This window comes from Macaca nemestrina, chromosome 13, assembly GCF_043159975.1.
Source record: "Macaca nemestrina isolate mMacNem1 chromosome 13, mMacNem.hap1, whole genome shotgun sequence".
NCBI lineage: Eukaryota > Metazoa > Chordata > Mammalia > Primates > Cercopithecidae > Macaca > Macaca nemestrina.
Genome location: NC_092137.1, coordinates 39796902 through 39813904, shown reverse-complemented (window position 1 = coordinate 39813904; position 17003 = coordinate 39796902). Strand labels below are relative to the sequence as shown.

General features: G+C 36.7%; 1 protein-coding gene across 9 annotated transcripts in view; it reads left to right on the top strand.

The window, feature by feature from the left end:
- Positions 1 to 17003, top strand: part of LOC105464894 (THUMP domain 2 tRNA and snRNA guanosine methyltransferase) — a 54860-nt gene that overhangs the window by 12236 nt on the left and 25621 nt on the right. For 7 of the 9 annotated variants that reach the window (XR_011611632.1, XR_011611631.1, XR_011611630.1 and 4 more), the window contains exons 5-8: positions 851 to 903; positions 5572 to 5659; positions 11726 to 11797; positions 12281 to 12395. Coding sequence is in view for 6 of the 9 variants with exons in the window: in XM_071076589.1 (XP_070932690.1) it covers positions 851 to 903; positions 5572 to 5659; positions 11726 to 11797; positions 12281 to 12395 (328 nt within the window). In the remaining 3 variants the exon portion in view is untranslated. The other 2 variants (XM_024787723.2, XM_071076590.1) reach the window with 2 other exon arrangements.

Here is a 17003-nt window from a genome sequence, read left to right as displayed (position 1 = left end):
ATAGAAAATAATTCTAATAATTTTGCTAAAATGCATAATGTATAAAATTGGGAAGTTTAGCTGTGATGTATCAGTTAAGTAATTAAATTGACCAAATGGAATCACTCCAGGTAAGTCTTTTCTTGATGAAAGTAATCAATTTTGGAATAATTCTGATTAAGCTGCTAATATTTAAAGTTATCTTGGAATGAAATTGTCAGGGACCAGATATTCTTGAGATTCAAAACAGCATTTAAAATATTCTGTAAACCTTATCAGGCTACAAAAGAAAGATTCTAGCTTTTAAAATTTGTGTTGGCTACTAATTATAATGTGGGGCACCTAAATACTCTTCTTGACATAACAGAAGAAAGAAAAAGAGAGACAGAAACTTACCTATAGAGAAAAGAGGACCCTTGCTGCCATATATTTGACCTAAACAAAGTTTTCTGTTACCCTGAAAGTATTTGCAGCCTCTGATAGCCCTGTGTGGCCTCGCATCCTATTTGAGGTTAGAATTAGGGTGGATTTAGAAAATCTTCTCTAACGCAAAATACTGAAGTCTGGTCCAGTTGTGATAATTCTGAGAATCTCTAGGAAGAAAGTTGGTTTTGAGTTCTTTGTAACATGACTCTCCTGTATAACAAATTGACCTCAGCATTTTTCTATGAAATGTACTTAAAATTTAGTTTCCTTCTGCTTAAGAAAAAAAAAGATTATAGAACATTTTTTTTCTAGATATGATGAATAAGGCCTTGGAGTTTCTTTTTAAAACATAGGTCATGTAAGTTTAAAATGGAAATTTCAAATTGTCGGTACTTTGGTAATGATGTTTCTTGTTCCATTCTAACTTCTGTGTTTATTCTTTCAGATCTTTATACATCTAAATGACGTTTACTCTGTGGTGGGGATTCCTGTGTTCAGGTATATATTCTAAGCTTCAAGTTTGTCCCATAGGACGGATTGTTAAATTCAGAATTTATGTTTTTTATTTATAGCATGAATGAAGCATTGATATAACAGAGAAGGCTAAAGGCAAAGCATTTGAATTCTTTGCTTAAGACAATAAAATATTTTCATGGAACTTAGTGGATGTAATTTGAACTGACCAGTTAGAGCTGGGAAATATTTGGTCATGGTAATCTACTGATTACATGATTAATACTGAAAATTATATCTAGTTCTATTATTAAATGATTTTCACAGCCCTATAACTACACCTAAAATGCTTCTAGGCTGCCCTACTCCAGTGCCTTTAATTGAACAATTTTGCCTATCTGGCTTTTTAAAATTCTATGACAATTTTAAAGACAGACAGGGTGGGGAAAACTAAAAGATGGACATATTTCAGCAATTATAATAATAAGTATAATTATTGATGGTCACCAAGACAAAAGTAGGAAACACTAGCAAAACAAGCAAAATATAAAATATATGCATTTTTAAATTTATAAAGTAGTTAATTTTTAAAAATATTTTGACCCCCAAAAAGTGAGCCTAAGCATCTAAAAAATTTACTTAGATACCAGGCGCAGTGGCTCATGCCTGTAATCCCAGCTCTTTGGGAGGCTGAGGCAAGCAGATCACGAGGTCAGAAGTTTGAGACCAGCCTGACCAACATGGTGAAATCCTGTCTCTACTAAAAATACAAAAATTAGCTGGGTGTGGTGGTGGGTGCCTATAATCCCAGTTACTCAGGATGCTGAGGCAGGAGAATCACTTGAACCTGGGAGGCAGAGGTGGCCGTGAGCCAAAATTGCACCACTGTACTCCAGCCTAGGTGACAGCAAGACTCCATCTCCAGAAAACAAAAAAATTTAGGAAGAGTATCTTACCCCTAGCAGTGCTGAGGTGGTATTAATTAGATTCTTACCACCAAATAAAATAACTCATTTTTAAATCATTATATATAAAAATGCTAAATTTTGTGCTCTTTAACTAGTATAACCTTAATGTTTTTAAAAGGTATTTGATTATTTAAAATTATTTTAATGCTTGCTAGAAACATTCAAGATGTCATGCCATGGCATTTCAAATAATAATTGATAATGTACCTTAAAGTTTACAAATAAAAGATAATGTATCTGAAAATTCAGACTCAGACCTTGAGTGAGCACTGGTTGAAAATGAGGTTACAATAGATGCTCTGTGTTTAGTCAGTTTGACTACCTCAGTGTAAGAAGGAAGCAGTCTCAGTGATGAGTTGACTAAAAAGAACAATTTGCTGGGACATGAAAAGGGGAGACATGAAGACTTGCACAACACATAGCACTGGACAAGAGAAGTGACAGTGGATATCAGAAACTGCAACCTGGTGACCTAACAACAGAAGAAAGTCAGAAATGATGAAACAAAGTAGAGAGCAGCCATGAAGTTAGAGGATCACATAAAAATTTGTCCCAAGTTCCTAAAGACATTGTTCATATTTTGAGCTTTACTTTCTTTAAAGAAAAAAACCATTTGGATATCAATAGCCCCATGAAGCATTAACTGTTTTATAGCTGGCGCCACACTATACGCATCACCTACTACAGTATAGCATAGCAGATAAGAACTGTGGACTTGAATTCTGTCTTCACAAATTCTTATAACTCTGCAAGTTTAGACAAATTATCATATTTCTCTGCTATAAAATCAAGAAAATAATAGTACCTACTTTATAGCTTCATCCTTGGAATTAAATGAGATAACCCACATGAAAATCTTTGCTACTGTTTCTAGAATACAGTAATCATTGAATAAATTTCAACTTTATTTTTGAAACAGTTCAGCAAGTAGGAGGGGAGGGCAGAGACATTTACTGGAGTAAGATGAGTTCAATTAATTTTAGTTGAAGCATCAGTTGTACACTTACTGTATGCAAAAAAATTGTGCTAGACGCCCAAAGTTCAAAGACAAAAAAGATGAGTATTAATTTCAAGGAATTCAATCCAGTGGTAGCACAGATCTGTGATAAATGCTTGACTAGAGTTAGGAAAGAGAACCTAACTCTAATTGAGGACCTGTGAGCAAAAAGATAAAAGATTGTCCCTAAGAGGAGACTTGACAGCAATAAGAAAGGGTATGTCATGCGGACAAGAGAAGGAAAGGATATTACGGCAAGGAATCTGTGCAAAGGCACAAGGTATAAGGAAGCTGGATTTACATGGGGCATGGCAGGTAGTTTCAGTGTAGATGGGACATAAAGTGGTAGAAAATTAGAAATAAGCCATGAAGTGCCTTGTAAGTATGTTAAACAGCTTGGATTTTATCCTAAAAGCAATAAGAATTTGAAGCAGAAGAGTGAAGTGATCAGATTTCTGATTTCAAAAAAATTACCAAGAAAAAAATATTTTTAAATGAAAGAGAAATAAAAAGAGAGAATGAGAGGATTTAAACTCTTGGAGGTAGCAAAAAGGCCATGAAATCAAAAAGTAGTTAAGGGGTCTAGAATAATTTCAGATTTCTGATTTGAACAATTAGTAAATACTGGTATTAGTCACTGAGATACAAAATGTAGCAAAAGAAAACAGTGTATTCAGTGAAAAATGTCCCAGTAGATATTTGAAGTTACAGATCTAGAGTTCAGGTGACAAGTCTAGACTGAAGAGTTAGATTATGGTACCCAATATATGGGTAGTAAGGTGGCACAAGAAAATGAAGAAACATATCAATATGTGAAATCCAGGAGAGTGTATTCAGTTTATACCTGTTGACTTTGTACTACTTATCTTCCACATAAAAATGTTGAAGTACATATTTGAAGATAAAGATCTGGGGGGGTTCAGGTAACAAGTCTAGGCTATAGATATAGATTAGGACATCTTTGTCTTGGTGGTACAAGGTGTACAAGAGAATAAAAAAGAAATGCACACATGCAGAGAAGAAGATCAAAAACCACATTTATTTTTGAACCGTGTACGTTAGCTAGATTCTGTGAAAGTAGAGCATTATTTTTATTTTCTAGGAGTTTATTTCTGAACATGCCTTCTTCTGAATAATTGTATTATGCTGATATAATGGGGCCCTTTTGTTGAAGTAATGAGATAATTTTGCCCAGGTTTAAGCAAAATGTGAACATTCACTTTTGTCAAATATTGACAGAATTATGTCCCATAAAAACTTCTATTAGCAAAAATATATACATAGTTGTTGAAACTTTGAAAGGTTCCATATAAATTCCTGCTGCTTAGAAGAGCATTTTTTTCATATATATGGACAAAGCTGGTTTTCCATACTGCATCTCCCTTTTTGGTATCTAGAATGCAACTCTGTTTTATAGTTTTGGCATCTAGAATGTAAACTGTGTATTATAGCTTTGGTATCTAGAATGCAAACTGTGTTTTATAGCAAGATAATTGCTAAGCTTACCCTGCAGAAGCAAAATTCACTGGCCAAAATATTTTATAGTGTTTCTACCTGCCAGTTTACATCCCTGATTCCAAATGTATGTATACAGTACTGTTTACAATGTGAATTATTTCTTGAAAAAACCTTATTAAAAAGCCAAACTCCCATGGGTTTGCCATGTAGAATTTCCTCATTATAATAGTAGGTATACAATTACACTTTTATTTTAAAGGGATGTGTCATTTAGTTCTCAGATTTTAAGAGGCTTGCAACAAATACAAAAACAGGATAAGTTAAAGTCAAAGAAAAATGAGAGACAAAATTCTGAAAGAAATAAATGTTTAACATTCATATACCTAGAATTCTGTTGAACAACTTGAAGGAGGGTTTGAAGAACATCGTGGCTTTCCGTAAAGTTTGTAGAAGACCTCTTGGTGGTTTTGGAACAAGCCTACCTCAAAACAAACCAGCACACGTTCTTGACATCACGTCTTCATACCTTACCAACAAATTGTAGAAGTGAACTAGAAAAGCCTGGAAAGTTGAAATTTCCAAGGAGATTCTGCTTGTTCATTGCATTGGAAAGATATAAATGATAGATGACATTTTGAAAATTTCTATCAAATCTGGAAACATTGATGTGATGGTGGCATTGATGAGGTGGAGGATAAAGTGTGAAGCGATGCTTGTTGGAGACCAGTGAACTGATTTGGGAGATGTCTGGTTTGGCCCATCATCCAGTAAATTATTTTAGACAGTGCAATGTCATGTTTCATTTCATCTTTTGGGGAAGATGCAAATAACCAAAAAACAGACCTACAAAAGGGACTTTTTTATAGAAAATAGATTTTAAGTGTTAGCATCCCTTCAGTTCTACTTCCCATACTACATTTATATCACAAAATAGTATATTCCCCTTCATGACTTCAGACAGCAAAAAAAGGTCTACTCTGGGAAGACAGGGAAGTATAAGAAAGATTTTCCTCATGTGTAATTACATTTTTATACATTAAATACATGAGAGTGTAAATTTCAGTTGTCTAAAAATTTAACTTTCTGAAATTCCACACTGGCTGGGTAGACAAGGTGCCCATTAGAGAAGGAATTTTTGTAATAAGATTGAAACATTCTCTAACTTAGGGAATACTTTAGTGTATGTTGGATGAATATGTTTAAATGATTCTCAGATTTGGACAGATAAATCATTTTTATATCTTGTTGTTCAATGTGTAATAATATATAATCAGATTCTTTTCTTTGTAGGGTTCCTTTAGCCAGCAGAGCTTACATCAAGACAGCTGGACTGCGATCTACCATAGCGTGGGCAATGGCATCTCTCGCTGACATTAAGGTAAGAAAAAGGTTTTCCTTCCTGTTAATAGCAAAGTTATTTTCATAATTAACTTATACGGTCTCTTACTGATGGATATTTGTATTACTTGCTTTTTCTTTTCTTAACGCTTTTTATTTAACTTCTTTTCTTTTTGCCATTATACTTACAAACTGCTGCAGTAATGCTTTTATATGTTGTTGAACTTCTGAGAGTATTTTGGCTATGAAAAGGCTGAGTCAGAAGTTAGCTACATTTCATTATTTCTAATGTTTTGTGTCACAGTTAGAAAATGTGGCCTGTAAAACCTCTGATTCTTAAATTTTAAGTTTTTTTCTGTGACCAAGATCTTGGTCAATTTTTGTAAATGTTCTATGGACGTAAGATGATTTTATCTTCTAGTGAAGAAATGTTCTCCATTATTTTTACTTACCGTGTGTTTCTCTGCTCCATTTTCAAAGAAGTTTTTGAAATCTCATTATATTGTATTTTTTTAAGTTTTTGCGTTTTTATGAGTTGTTGAATTATTCAGCTGCCATGTGACTTGGTATATACATGTTCGTGACTGTCAATACATCATTGTGAAGTGTGCCTTTTGTTACTTAAGTCCTGTTTATCTTGGTTAAGTTTAAATTTAAGTCTCACTGTCTTACTAATATTTTCACTCCTTTTTGTTTGCATCAGCCTAATATTTCTTTGCCACTGCTTTTTTTTTTCAACTTTACATATTTTCTTACAAACACACAGCTATTTTTACCCCACTCTGATGGTCTTTCAGTGAGAGAATTCAGTAAATGTTGTGACAGATAGACTTGATTATATTCTTCCTATTTTTATTCTATTCCTAACTTCTCACACTTTGTTTCCTTCTCTTATTTTTGCTAGTTTGATCAAGTTACTTGCTAATCATTTGTCTTGCCCTGTTTGAGGCTTCTGCTCTGGTTTACTTGTTGCTTGGGTAAAGTCTTATCTTAGGTATTTTTCTCAAATGTGGTATTTAATGATATACTGTCAGAATTTCTTTGTATCTTCAAATTTCTTCCTGTTATCTGGGTATACCTATCTTGGCTGGGTATAGGATTCCTGAATTGCAGTTCTTTTCTCTCAAAGGTCTGTAGATGCTATTCCATTGTCATTTAGCTTCTGGTGGCACAGATGAGCAGGCCATGCCAGTTGGATTTTTCTTTTATTTTCATTTATAACTACGTGATTCCTTGTTTTTGGAAACTTGTAAGGTGTTTGTCTTTAATCTTAAAGCCCAGGAATGTCACCAGAACATGCTTATGTATATGTCTTTTCTATTTAGCCCAGACCTTGGTGAGTCTTAGATTCTGGCCACCACTTACTGGCTGGGAAGCTTTGGGCAGGATACTTAACATCTTTGTGCCTCAGTTTCTCATTTGCAAGATGAAAAGAGTAGTAATATCTCATGGGATCATGATAAGATTAAATGAATTAGCATTAATAAAGTGATTAGAACAGTGCCTAACATTCAGAAAGTTTCTAAGTATTAGCTGCCATTTTGGTAATAATAATAAATATAACTATAATTATTAATACCAAAATTATAGTTAATAACTAGAACTATAATTACTATTTGGAATATATAATAATTATAAAAATTATTATTTATTTTTACTTCTCCGGCCTGAGCACTTTTTCTTCCATTATTTAATTATTGCCTCGACTATTTAACGAATTTAACTTTAAACTAGTCTCTCTTTCCTACTTCTGAAATTCCTATTAGGAACGTGTTAAGCTTCCTGGTTCTATCCTCCAAGTCTCCTACCCTTTTGACATGATTTCCATCTCTTTATATTTGCATTTTGAGTTATTCTTGAACATTATCTTCCAAATTACAACAAGAGTCACAGAGACATGCTGTATTTTATTTATATTTTTAGATTAAAAATACGGCTTTTTAGCTTCATAGAGGTATGTGTGTCACATTTGAATATCTCTGAAAGCTCTTCTTTTATTCAAATATTGATCCGTGTCCTCCAGTAATTAGTAATTCTATTTTACTAGGTGTGTCTTCTGATTATTCTGCGTATTTACTCTAAAACTACTGAGGGACCTCTTCCTTTTTTTTCAGATGTGCCGTTGGTTTTTGTTTGTTCGTGTGTTTTGTTTTAGCTTGCTGGGGCTAAAATGTGACTGTTAAGTATTTTAAACGGCCAGAATCCTATAAATGGTAAAAGGCAAATGGATCTCTGGCACCCCAGGCTCAGCAGTGTAAGGAGAATCTGTCAGTCCTGCTGAGATACCTGGAGGAAACTTCTCTAGTCACTGACCTCTCTTTGGGTCCATAGATCTCTGAAGACCAAGCTCTTCCCTAGTTCCATTGATTCTCCCCTCTGGGTTCCACTGCTGTTCTCTAATCACTACCCAACCCACAGCAGGGAGGTCCCATCACACACGTTCCTTTTTCTGGGACTGTGACGGAGCCTTGGGCTTCTCTTAGCACCAGTTGCCTCTAGGTCTGAGCATCACTTGGCTCAGCAGAAGCAGAAAGCTTAGAGTTGAGAGTGGAGGAGGGAGCCTCTTTCAGATTACCAGGTACCCAGAACCCATGATTTTATTTGTTTGTTTGGTTTAAATCTTTAGTTCAGATTTTTTTAGTATAAAGAAAGAGGTATGGTTAATTTTTTCCCAAACTGCCAGTGGTTTCACCAGTTTGTATTTAAGTATAAATTTACATAATCACCTACACATTTGAAATGTTACCTTTGTTTTAATATAAACATGTTTTTCAGAAAAGTCAAAAGTAAATGATCAAAAATATCCAAAGATAGTGCTTGATAAAACTTTTCCTTACTGTGAATTTTCCCTGAGACTACAAAAAGTAAGAAATGTGTCTCTCAATGTGACCACAGGCCAAGGAGGTCTGTTAAAGAACCTGGGAAATGGCATGGTAGAGTTCTTTTGGAGGGAATGTGGTAGTGACCCACAGTCTAAGTGACCCCAGTATCCAACCTGATCCATTTCCCTCTTTGGAGCTTAGTACCCAGAGCAGTACACAGACAGCTCAGTCTTGGGTAGGCCAGTGCCACTAAAAATGAAATTTAAAAATGGGATGTTCATTATTTATCATGTGTACTATAACTGTTCTCCTTCCTGCATATCATAACAAGGGAAATCAAGTTCTATAAATCTTAAATGTTGTTATAAGTATGCAGAAATACTTCTCTACCTCAGTCTGTGTCTACAAGTGTCATGGCAAGAAAAGGTCCTAAGGTAAAATAAAGCCGTTTAAAAATACTTTAGGTCAGATTATATCATTGAACACAGATCATGGGAGAGAAGGAGCACAGTGTATGGCACATTTGAGATCCTAATAAAAATGGGTTCTCATACTGTTAACAATTTAACAACAAAATTTCCATTTAAATTTTTCCTTCTGCTCCTTACTGCCCCTTCATGGGGGATTTATATGATACTCTCTTTAAAATTTAGTACCAGGGAAGGCTTCTGTCTCCTGAAGAACATTTTGTTTCTTTCCATTAGGTACCATATGGCTGTGGCTGAAACCTGGCTGTCCCCTGAGGACTCTGCTTCCTCTGTAGACATATCAAGTGGTGGATGTTTTTTCTCCCCTATCTCAAGCACCACTGGGCCTGACAGTGGGGTACGTTCCTGCTTGCTCCTTCTTGCCCCTTCTAGAGAATTATTTTCTTCCTTCTGCCCAGAACCTCACAGTGCCTTTGAAGCACATGCCATCAGATCACCCCAATCAGAGCTCTCTCCCTCTCATTCCTGTAAGAGTACAGGCCATTATTGCATCATGATTCTTTGGTCTCTGTAACCATTCAGTAATCTTACTCTTCATTTCTTGGCTTCCCTATTCATCTGTTATAGTCACATCCTAGACCTAGATCTCTTCCAGAAATCTCAGTTTCAGGAATCTTGTTCTTAACCACCTCCTCTTTCCTATTTACTTCCTCTGCTACCCGAACACAAATCTTTAACCCCACAGGGCCCTCTAGTCATTTGACCCAACCCCTGTTCTTACCACCTGTGCTCATCCCTCCTTCACAGCTTGGATTTTAAAAATAGTCATTTCCTTGCCCATACTTTTAACTCTCTTCCTTCTTTTTATCCCTTTTTTTCCCCTTTTTTTTTTTTTTTCAGACGGAGTCTTGCTCTATCGCCCAAGCTGGACTGCAGTGGTGCGATCTCTGCTCACTGCAAGCTCCGCCTCCCAGGTTCATGCCAGTCTCAAGCTCCCTTCCTTCTTAAGTAACTTAAATAATAGAATCAGAAGAGAACTTCTACATGTTCTCCTCACCAAGTCTACCAACATACCAGAATCTATGCCTACATACTCTGCCTTATTGTTGTTACAATAAGGGAACTGTCCTTGTTCCATGCTGATGCTTGTGTGCCGGATTCCATTCCCTCTTATAGACTTAGGAATTTTTCCTTCTACTGGGTCATCCCCATCAGCATGTACACCTGCCGAAATATCTTTCAACTTAAAAAAATGAAAACCCCCCCGCTGAAGCCATACATCCCTTCAGCCACCACCCCCTTTTCTGCTTCCCTTTACAGAAAAAGTCTTTAAAATAATTATCTACATTGGCTGTCTCTACCTCCTTTCTTCCCATTCTCTCATATAGCAGCCTCCATGGGGCATTCATCACCAACACTCCACTGAAACTGCTCGTCTCACTTACCCGCCTGTCACTTCGACACTGATCACTCTCCTTCTTGAAGCAGTTTCTTCACTTTGTTTCAGGACCACTACTCTAGGTTCTGCTCCTATTATCAGAATGAGCTGCTTCTCAGTGTGTGTGGCTGATCTTCCTCTTCCAAACATCTGAACTTGAGAGATCACCAGGGGCCAATTCATAGACTTCTCTTGTTAAACTTCTCTTGCTTTCTAGATGATCACATCCAGTTCTGATGCTTTAAATATCATTTATAAGCTGACTGGCACTGACTGTTCCCAAATTCCTATCTGTAGCCTGAACCTCTCCCTTGAACTGTAGACTCATGTCCAGTGACTCACTTGACATTCACACTTAGAGGTCTAAGAGGTATCTCAAAATTAACAAGGCCAGAACTATACTCTTGTCTCCCCCAAAGTGTCTTCTCCCCAACTCTTCCCATGTCAGTAACAGGCAACTCTGTTCTTCCAGTTGCTCAGCTCAAAAATTTTAGGCATTCCAGACTGTTGTCTTTCATTAACATTCCACATCCCATCCATTTTTGGCTCCACCTTTTAAAATATGTCTAGAATCCAACCATTTCTTAGCACATCCACCAATTCCACTCTTAACTCAAGCCACCATCATCTCTTGACTGGACTCTCTAGCGCTCTTACCCTTCTATGGTCTGTCCTCTGCAGAATAGCCAAAATGATCCCTTTGAAATGTAATGTCATAGGACTCCTGTCCTCAAACCCTCCAATAGTTTCCCATCCTTCAGAATAGAACCAGAATCCTTACACCACCTATGAGATCTGGCATGCTGTGATTTTCAGAGTGGGAGTAAGTCATTTTTTCTCCCAATTTCCTGTTTTTCTCCCAGGTACAGATAGGATTATACTTTCCTGGCCCCTTGACACTGTGTGCCATGTGACTAACAGTTAATACTGGTGGAAGTGATATGCATCGCTTTCAGGTGGCACCTTTCTGAGCCAGTGGACAATTTGTCATGCTCTCTTTCCCTCTGCCACAGTGATGGCAGCACTCAAGATGATGATTGCTCGTCGGTTCCAGAGTGAGGAGCACAGGCCCCAGGTGCCCTAATGTGGGCATACAGTGTGAGCTACTTGTTTTAAACCTCTAGGATTTGGGGGTTGTTACAACATGCAGCATAACCCAACCCATCTTCACAGAATCCCCTTGTTCCCTCTCTGGGGCTTTCACTACCTTTTCCTGGGCTTTGGCCAGAATGGCCTTCTTCCTAATTTATAAACCTGCCGAACACACTCCTGCATTAGGGCTTTAAGTACCTGAAATTCTTAATAAAGTGTAAAAAGTAACCTTTTCTCTTGAAATATTGATTCCTCAAGTTTAGGTTTCTTTTATAATACCTACTATAGTAGTCTTAATAATACCAAATTAATATTTCTGTCTGCAGGCTGGTGCATTTGTTTTAGATCCAATGTGCGGACTTGGAACAATACTTTTGGAAGCTGCTAAAGAATGGCCAGTAAGTTCTGAAGTTTGGTAAAGCAAGCAATTTATCTACTTTAATCAGTATATATAGTATAATCACCAATTATTTACAAGTAGAGTGTCTATTTTGGGATTATTCTTTTTAATTATGTGAGTTATTCACTATACTCAAAATAGATTGTGAAGGATTAAATTGCTATGTTATTTATTTAAATACTATGAATTTAGGAAAATATGACAGAATTCTAATCATTAGTCATGACCTAGATTATACTAATCCTCAAATTCTTTACACATTTGTCATTGTAAAATATTCACAGATTTTTAAAATTTTAACATAAACTTTACATTTTTTGATACTATCATTTTAAAAGAATACCCTAAATGTGTTTTGGCCTTAATTTAAAATCTACTAATTTCACTTCCATCATTTGAGAAAATGCAAGTTGATTTTCTTAACTACATAAAATGTGTAATAATTTTATTTATGCTTAAAATATTCTTTCTTTCCCCATAGGATGTGTATTATGTAGGTGCTGATGTCAGCGACTCACAGTTACTAGGTACTTGGGACAATCTGAAAGCTGCAGGCCTTGAGGATAAAATCGAATTACTTAAAGTCTCTGTTATAGGTAAGCTACTAAAAATGCAAAACAATTGAGGAAATGAACAATGTAAATATATTTAGAATCATACAAAACAAGACTCAGTATGTAAAGGTTGGTTTTACACTGTAATATATCTGTGGGACTAATACTGAGTTTACTTCTGATAGTGTAACCGTTTTATTTTCAAAGGGTTCATAATTGGGAAGTGAAACAATAAGCATGTAAAGTATGACTTAAAATGTGTGTGTTAAAAAGAGAAAAAAAAAGTATTTGTTGCATCTGAACCATTTCTCATATCAGAACCAGTGATCAATTAATATAGCCATAAAATAAGCAGTGTAATAATTCTTTGAATTTCTTTTTAATAAACTATATGAAATATTATGGCCTCACATTAGATAGTATCCCTGAGATACATAGGAGTAAGCTAACTATCCATCCCAATTTGCTAAACCAGGACTTGCAGTGCTAAAATCAGCAAATCTGGAGTAAACCAGGACAGTTGGTCACCCTGTGAGGTAGAGGGAAAGTATTAACCCCTGTTTAATGAAGGGGAGTCAGCAGTGACACACGTGACTAGGAATCAAGTCTACTGAGACCAATCAAAATAGTATTTTCAGCCAGGTGCAGTGGCTCACACCTGGAATCCCAGCACTTTGGGAGGCCAAGGCGGGCGAATCACAAGGTCAGGAAATCTAGACCATCCTGGCTAACATGGTGAAACCCTGTCTGTACTAAAAATACAAAAAATTAGCTGGGCGTGGTGGCGGGCGCCTGTAGTCCCAGCTACTCGGGAGGCTGAGGCAGGAGAATGACGTGAACCCGGGAGGCAGAGCTTGCAGTGAGCTGAGATCGTGCCACCATATTCCAGCCTGGGCAACAGAGCAAGACTCCATCTCAAAAAATAATAATAATAATAATGTCTTCCTGAGGTCCATGGTATTTAGACTATTTTTAAAAACTATTCCTTGTTTTATTCCCTGTTCCCCAAATATATATCTCTCCCTTAAATCATGAGTGCATTTAATTCCCAGTTAAGAACATTGTATTCTGTTGACAGTGATAGGTAGTAGATAGTTCCCAATATCAAACCTATAATCAGGAGGAACGTAGTATTATTTTAAAAATTTTGTTGTAGTGGAAAAGTAGTAAAGATGAGTATCAACAGAAGAAAATACTAGGATAACTTGCATAAAAGCATAGTAAAGCATCCCCAAAGAAGAAATTGTTTTGTTGATTGAGATCTCATAGTTGTTTGCTGTTCTGCCAAGGTTTTTAATAGGACTCTGTGCGGGAGACACAAGTTTCTAGAGCAAACTAAGGGATGACTAGACTGCAGGCTTTCATAATCCCTAATTTCTTTGAGAATGCTATTTCTCTGAAACCTTTAAGAAAACTGAAATTGCTTCGTAAGTTGTTCCAGAGCAGTGAGTTTTCAATCCCTTTACATTCTCCAAAGCACCTTGTAGGCATGAGGGAGGGAGTACTGAGTTGGCCATTGGACCGCTGTTGCACTCCCAGCTCCACTTTTATGTATTTCACTTTAGAGGGCATTTTCTATAAGATTTCATTTAAAAAATGGAAGTGCTCCACTGTGTGTGTGTGTGTTTTAAAGGTTCTCTGTGGCACCAGGTAACTGCATAAATCTTCGTTTTTGAAAGGATTCCTCTTAGACTTTAGTGAGGGCAGGATGGAAACAAAGAGACTAATTAGGATACTGTGGCAACTCCAGTTATAATCCAGGTAAGAAATGACAGTGGCCTGGTCCAAGGTGGTATTCAAGGAGGTGTTGAGAGAAGGTCAGATATATATTTGGCAGACAGAGCCAACAGGATTTGTTGTCGGATTGGATGTGGAGTATGAGAGAGAACATTCTAGGCTTTCTGGCTTAAGCAGCTAGAGGATGGAGTTGTCATTACTGAGGTGGGGAAGATGGATGGTGGATCAAGTTAGAGTTTAGGACCTGTTAAATTTCACACGATTATTAGACTCTAAGTGAAGATATCAAGTTAGTACCTCAGTATCCAAATCTGGAGTTTAGGGGAGAGGTTGAGCATCACTGGTATAGAGAACATTTAGTTTCATGAAATCTCCTAGGGAGTGAGTTTAAGTAGAGAGGGGAAAGGGGACTGAACTTTAGAATACTCAGATGCTTGGACTTCGGGAAGGTGAGCATCTGGTAAAGGAACAGCCAGTGATGTAAGAGTGTAAGAATCCAGGGAAGATAGATAGATCAGCTGTGTCAGCTGCTTCTCATTGGTGAAGTACGATGAGGCCTGGTGACTGCAGAAGTCAACAGCAGCTTCCCTGGAGGGGCTCTTGAGAGAATGGGAGGAGATAACTTGAAAACAACTAGTTGAGAGCATTCTGTCGAGCAGTTTGGCTAATAAGGAGAGCATAGAAATGGGGCGGTAACTGAAAGAAAGGATATCGGGGATCAAGCAAGGAATTTTTTTAAGATAGAAATTAGAATTTTTTTGTATCTAGAATGTTTGATCTCACTAACAAGAAAAATCAAATGAAAAGGAGGAATTTGGCATGACGGAGGAGAGAGGAGAACCGCTTGTCTGCTGTATCCAGGCCCTAAGAAAGGATGGGATCCAGTGCCTGAGCGGCTGAGCATGCACTTCTAGGAGCAGGGGAAGGCAGAGGGAGGAGAATGGACCTTAAAACAGGTCACATGTTATAATGTTTATTACAGTTTTTTCAACTCTACGCATTTGATAGGTTTGCTTAAATTTACCTTTCTTTACTACTGAGAGAAACTTTTTCATGTTATGTCATTTGTAGATGATTCTTCTGTGAATTGTTTTTAGGATAACTTTCTGAAGGAAAGAATAAAACATCTGTTTCAGGTTATTTCAGCATCACAACCTCTTTAAGTTTCGGTCTAGGAGGAACTATATGTCTTGCTAATACAGGGGCCAATTTTAACTAATAATTAGCCCTTTATGGCACCTACTTTAGAGGTAGACATTCAGGCTAGATAAAAGCATTTATTTTCTTCATTAATTTGGTTTTTAAGAGCTCTAATTATAAATACAATTTAGAATGTTGAGATCTACGAATCCCTTAAGGGATCTCATGCCTTTTTACTGTAGGAATTAAGAACACTTAGTGACTTTAAGAGTCACACCAAGTATAAATCCTAGCTCCACCATCATTTTTCCACTGTGTGGCCTTCAGCAGAAAAACTGGACCTCTCTTTATTTTCTCATCTATAATGTGAAGATTATAATGCCACTGCATAAAGCTGTGATGAGGATTTATTACATAAACACACAGAGTACAGTGTCTAACGCACAGCATGAATTAGTAAGACATCTGTAAGCATTGGTATGTTGGTATATCTAGGAAGTTAGTAATATTCATTCCCATTATGACTTACATTTCTGCAAAATCACAATCTTCAGCTTCTGTGTGCTTTAATGACTTTTATTTTTTCTACCTTTTTAATAAGCATTCACTTTGTTTTATAACCCTCAACTAATATAAAAAGAAATGATCTTAGCCGGGTGCAGTGGCTTTATGCCTGTAATCCCAACACTTTGGAAGACTGAGGCAGGTGGATCAGTTGAGCTCAGGAGTTTGAGACCAGCCTGGCCAACATGGTGAAACCCTGTCTCTACTAAAAATACAGAAACAAAAAAAATTAGCCAGGCTTGGTGGCTGTAGTCCCACCTACTCGGGAGGGTGAGGCAGAAGAATCGCTTGAACCCAAGAGGTGAAGGTTGCAGTGACCCTAGATTGTGCCACTGCACTTCAGCCTAGGTGACATGGTGAGACTCTGTTTTTTTTTTTTTTTTTTGAGACAATCTTTCAACATGAAGAAATCATATGTATTTATTCCTAAGTTTTAATCATTATGAAAATTTGGAATCAAATGAATATTATGTTACAAGTTATCTTAGGAAATAGCAATTAGTCATTAGGCTTTTTTAAATCTGCAGATATGTATACATTCTCAGTATAAGATGGAAACTATAACATAAACATATTTGAGCAAAAGAAACACATTTATGGTTTAATTAAAATGGCAAAATTATAGCTAAAAGGAAATATTTTCTTTCCTTCCAGTTAGGCATTCTGTAGCCTATCACACATCACTTAAGTGTAGATTTATAACAAGATTATTGGCAACAGTTGTGCTTTGTTCTCAAGTGTTTCCATTCTTGTATAAGATGGCGTGCTTTTTTCAGGACACCCATAAGCACCCCATAATGTGGTGTTTGCATTTTCTCTCATACTGGTGTGTTTTCTCCTCTGCTGCCTGTCCTGCCTCTGCTGGCTTGGCCTTGGTGTTCTGGGCAGGTGTCTTATGGCCCATGCCGTATACTGCAAGATTCATGAAGCTGCCAGGCTGCCCATTTGGGAAATCAGAGGGAAATGTGGAAAGTGATGGGGTAGGTGTATATGAAATTTGCGTAGAAAATAGGGGATAAGTTCAACATAGAGAGTAGTTCACATGTTCTTGCTGCAAAAGCTTTATCATTTATTATATGGTATAAGTCCTTTTTTATTGTTTGGTAACACTTCTATTTTGTAACAAACTCAGAAGCAATAAGGTTTTAAAAATGCATTTTTAATGAAAAAGTAAGTGTTGAGTTTCTATTTCTTAAGACAGCTGATGAA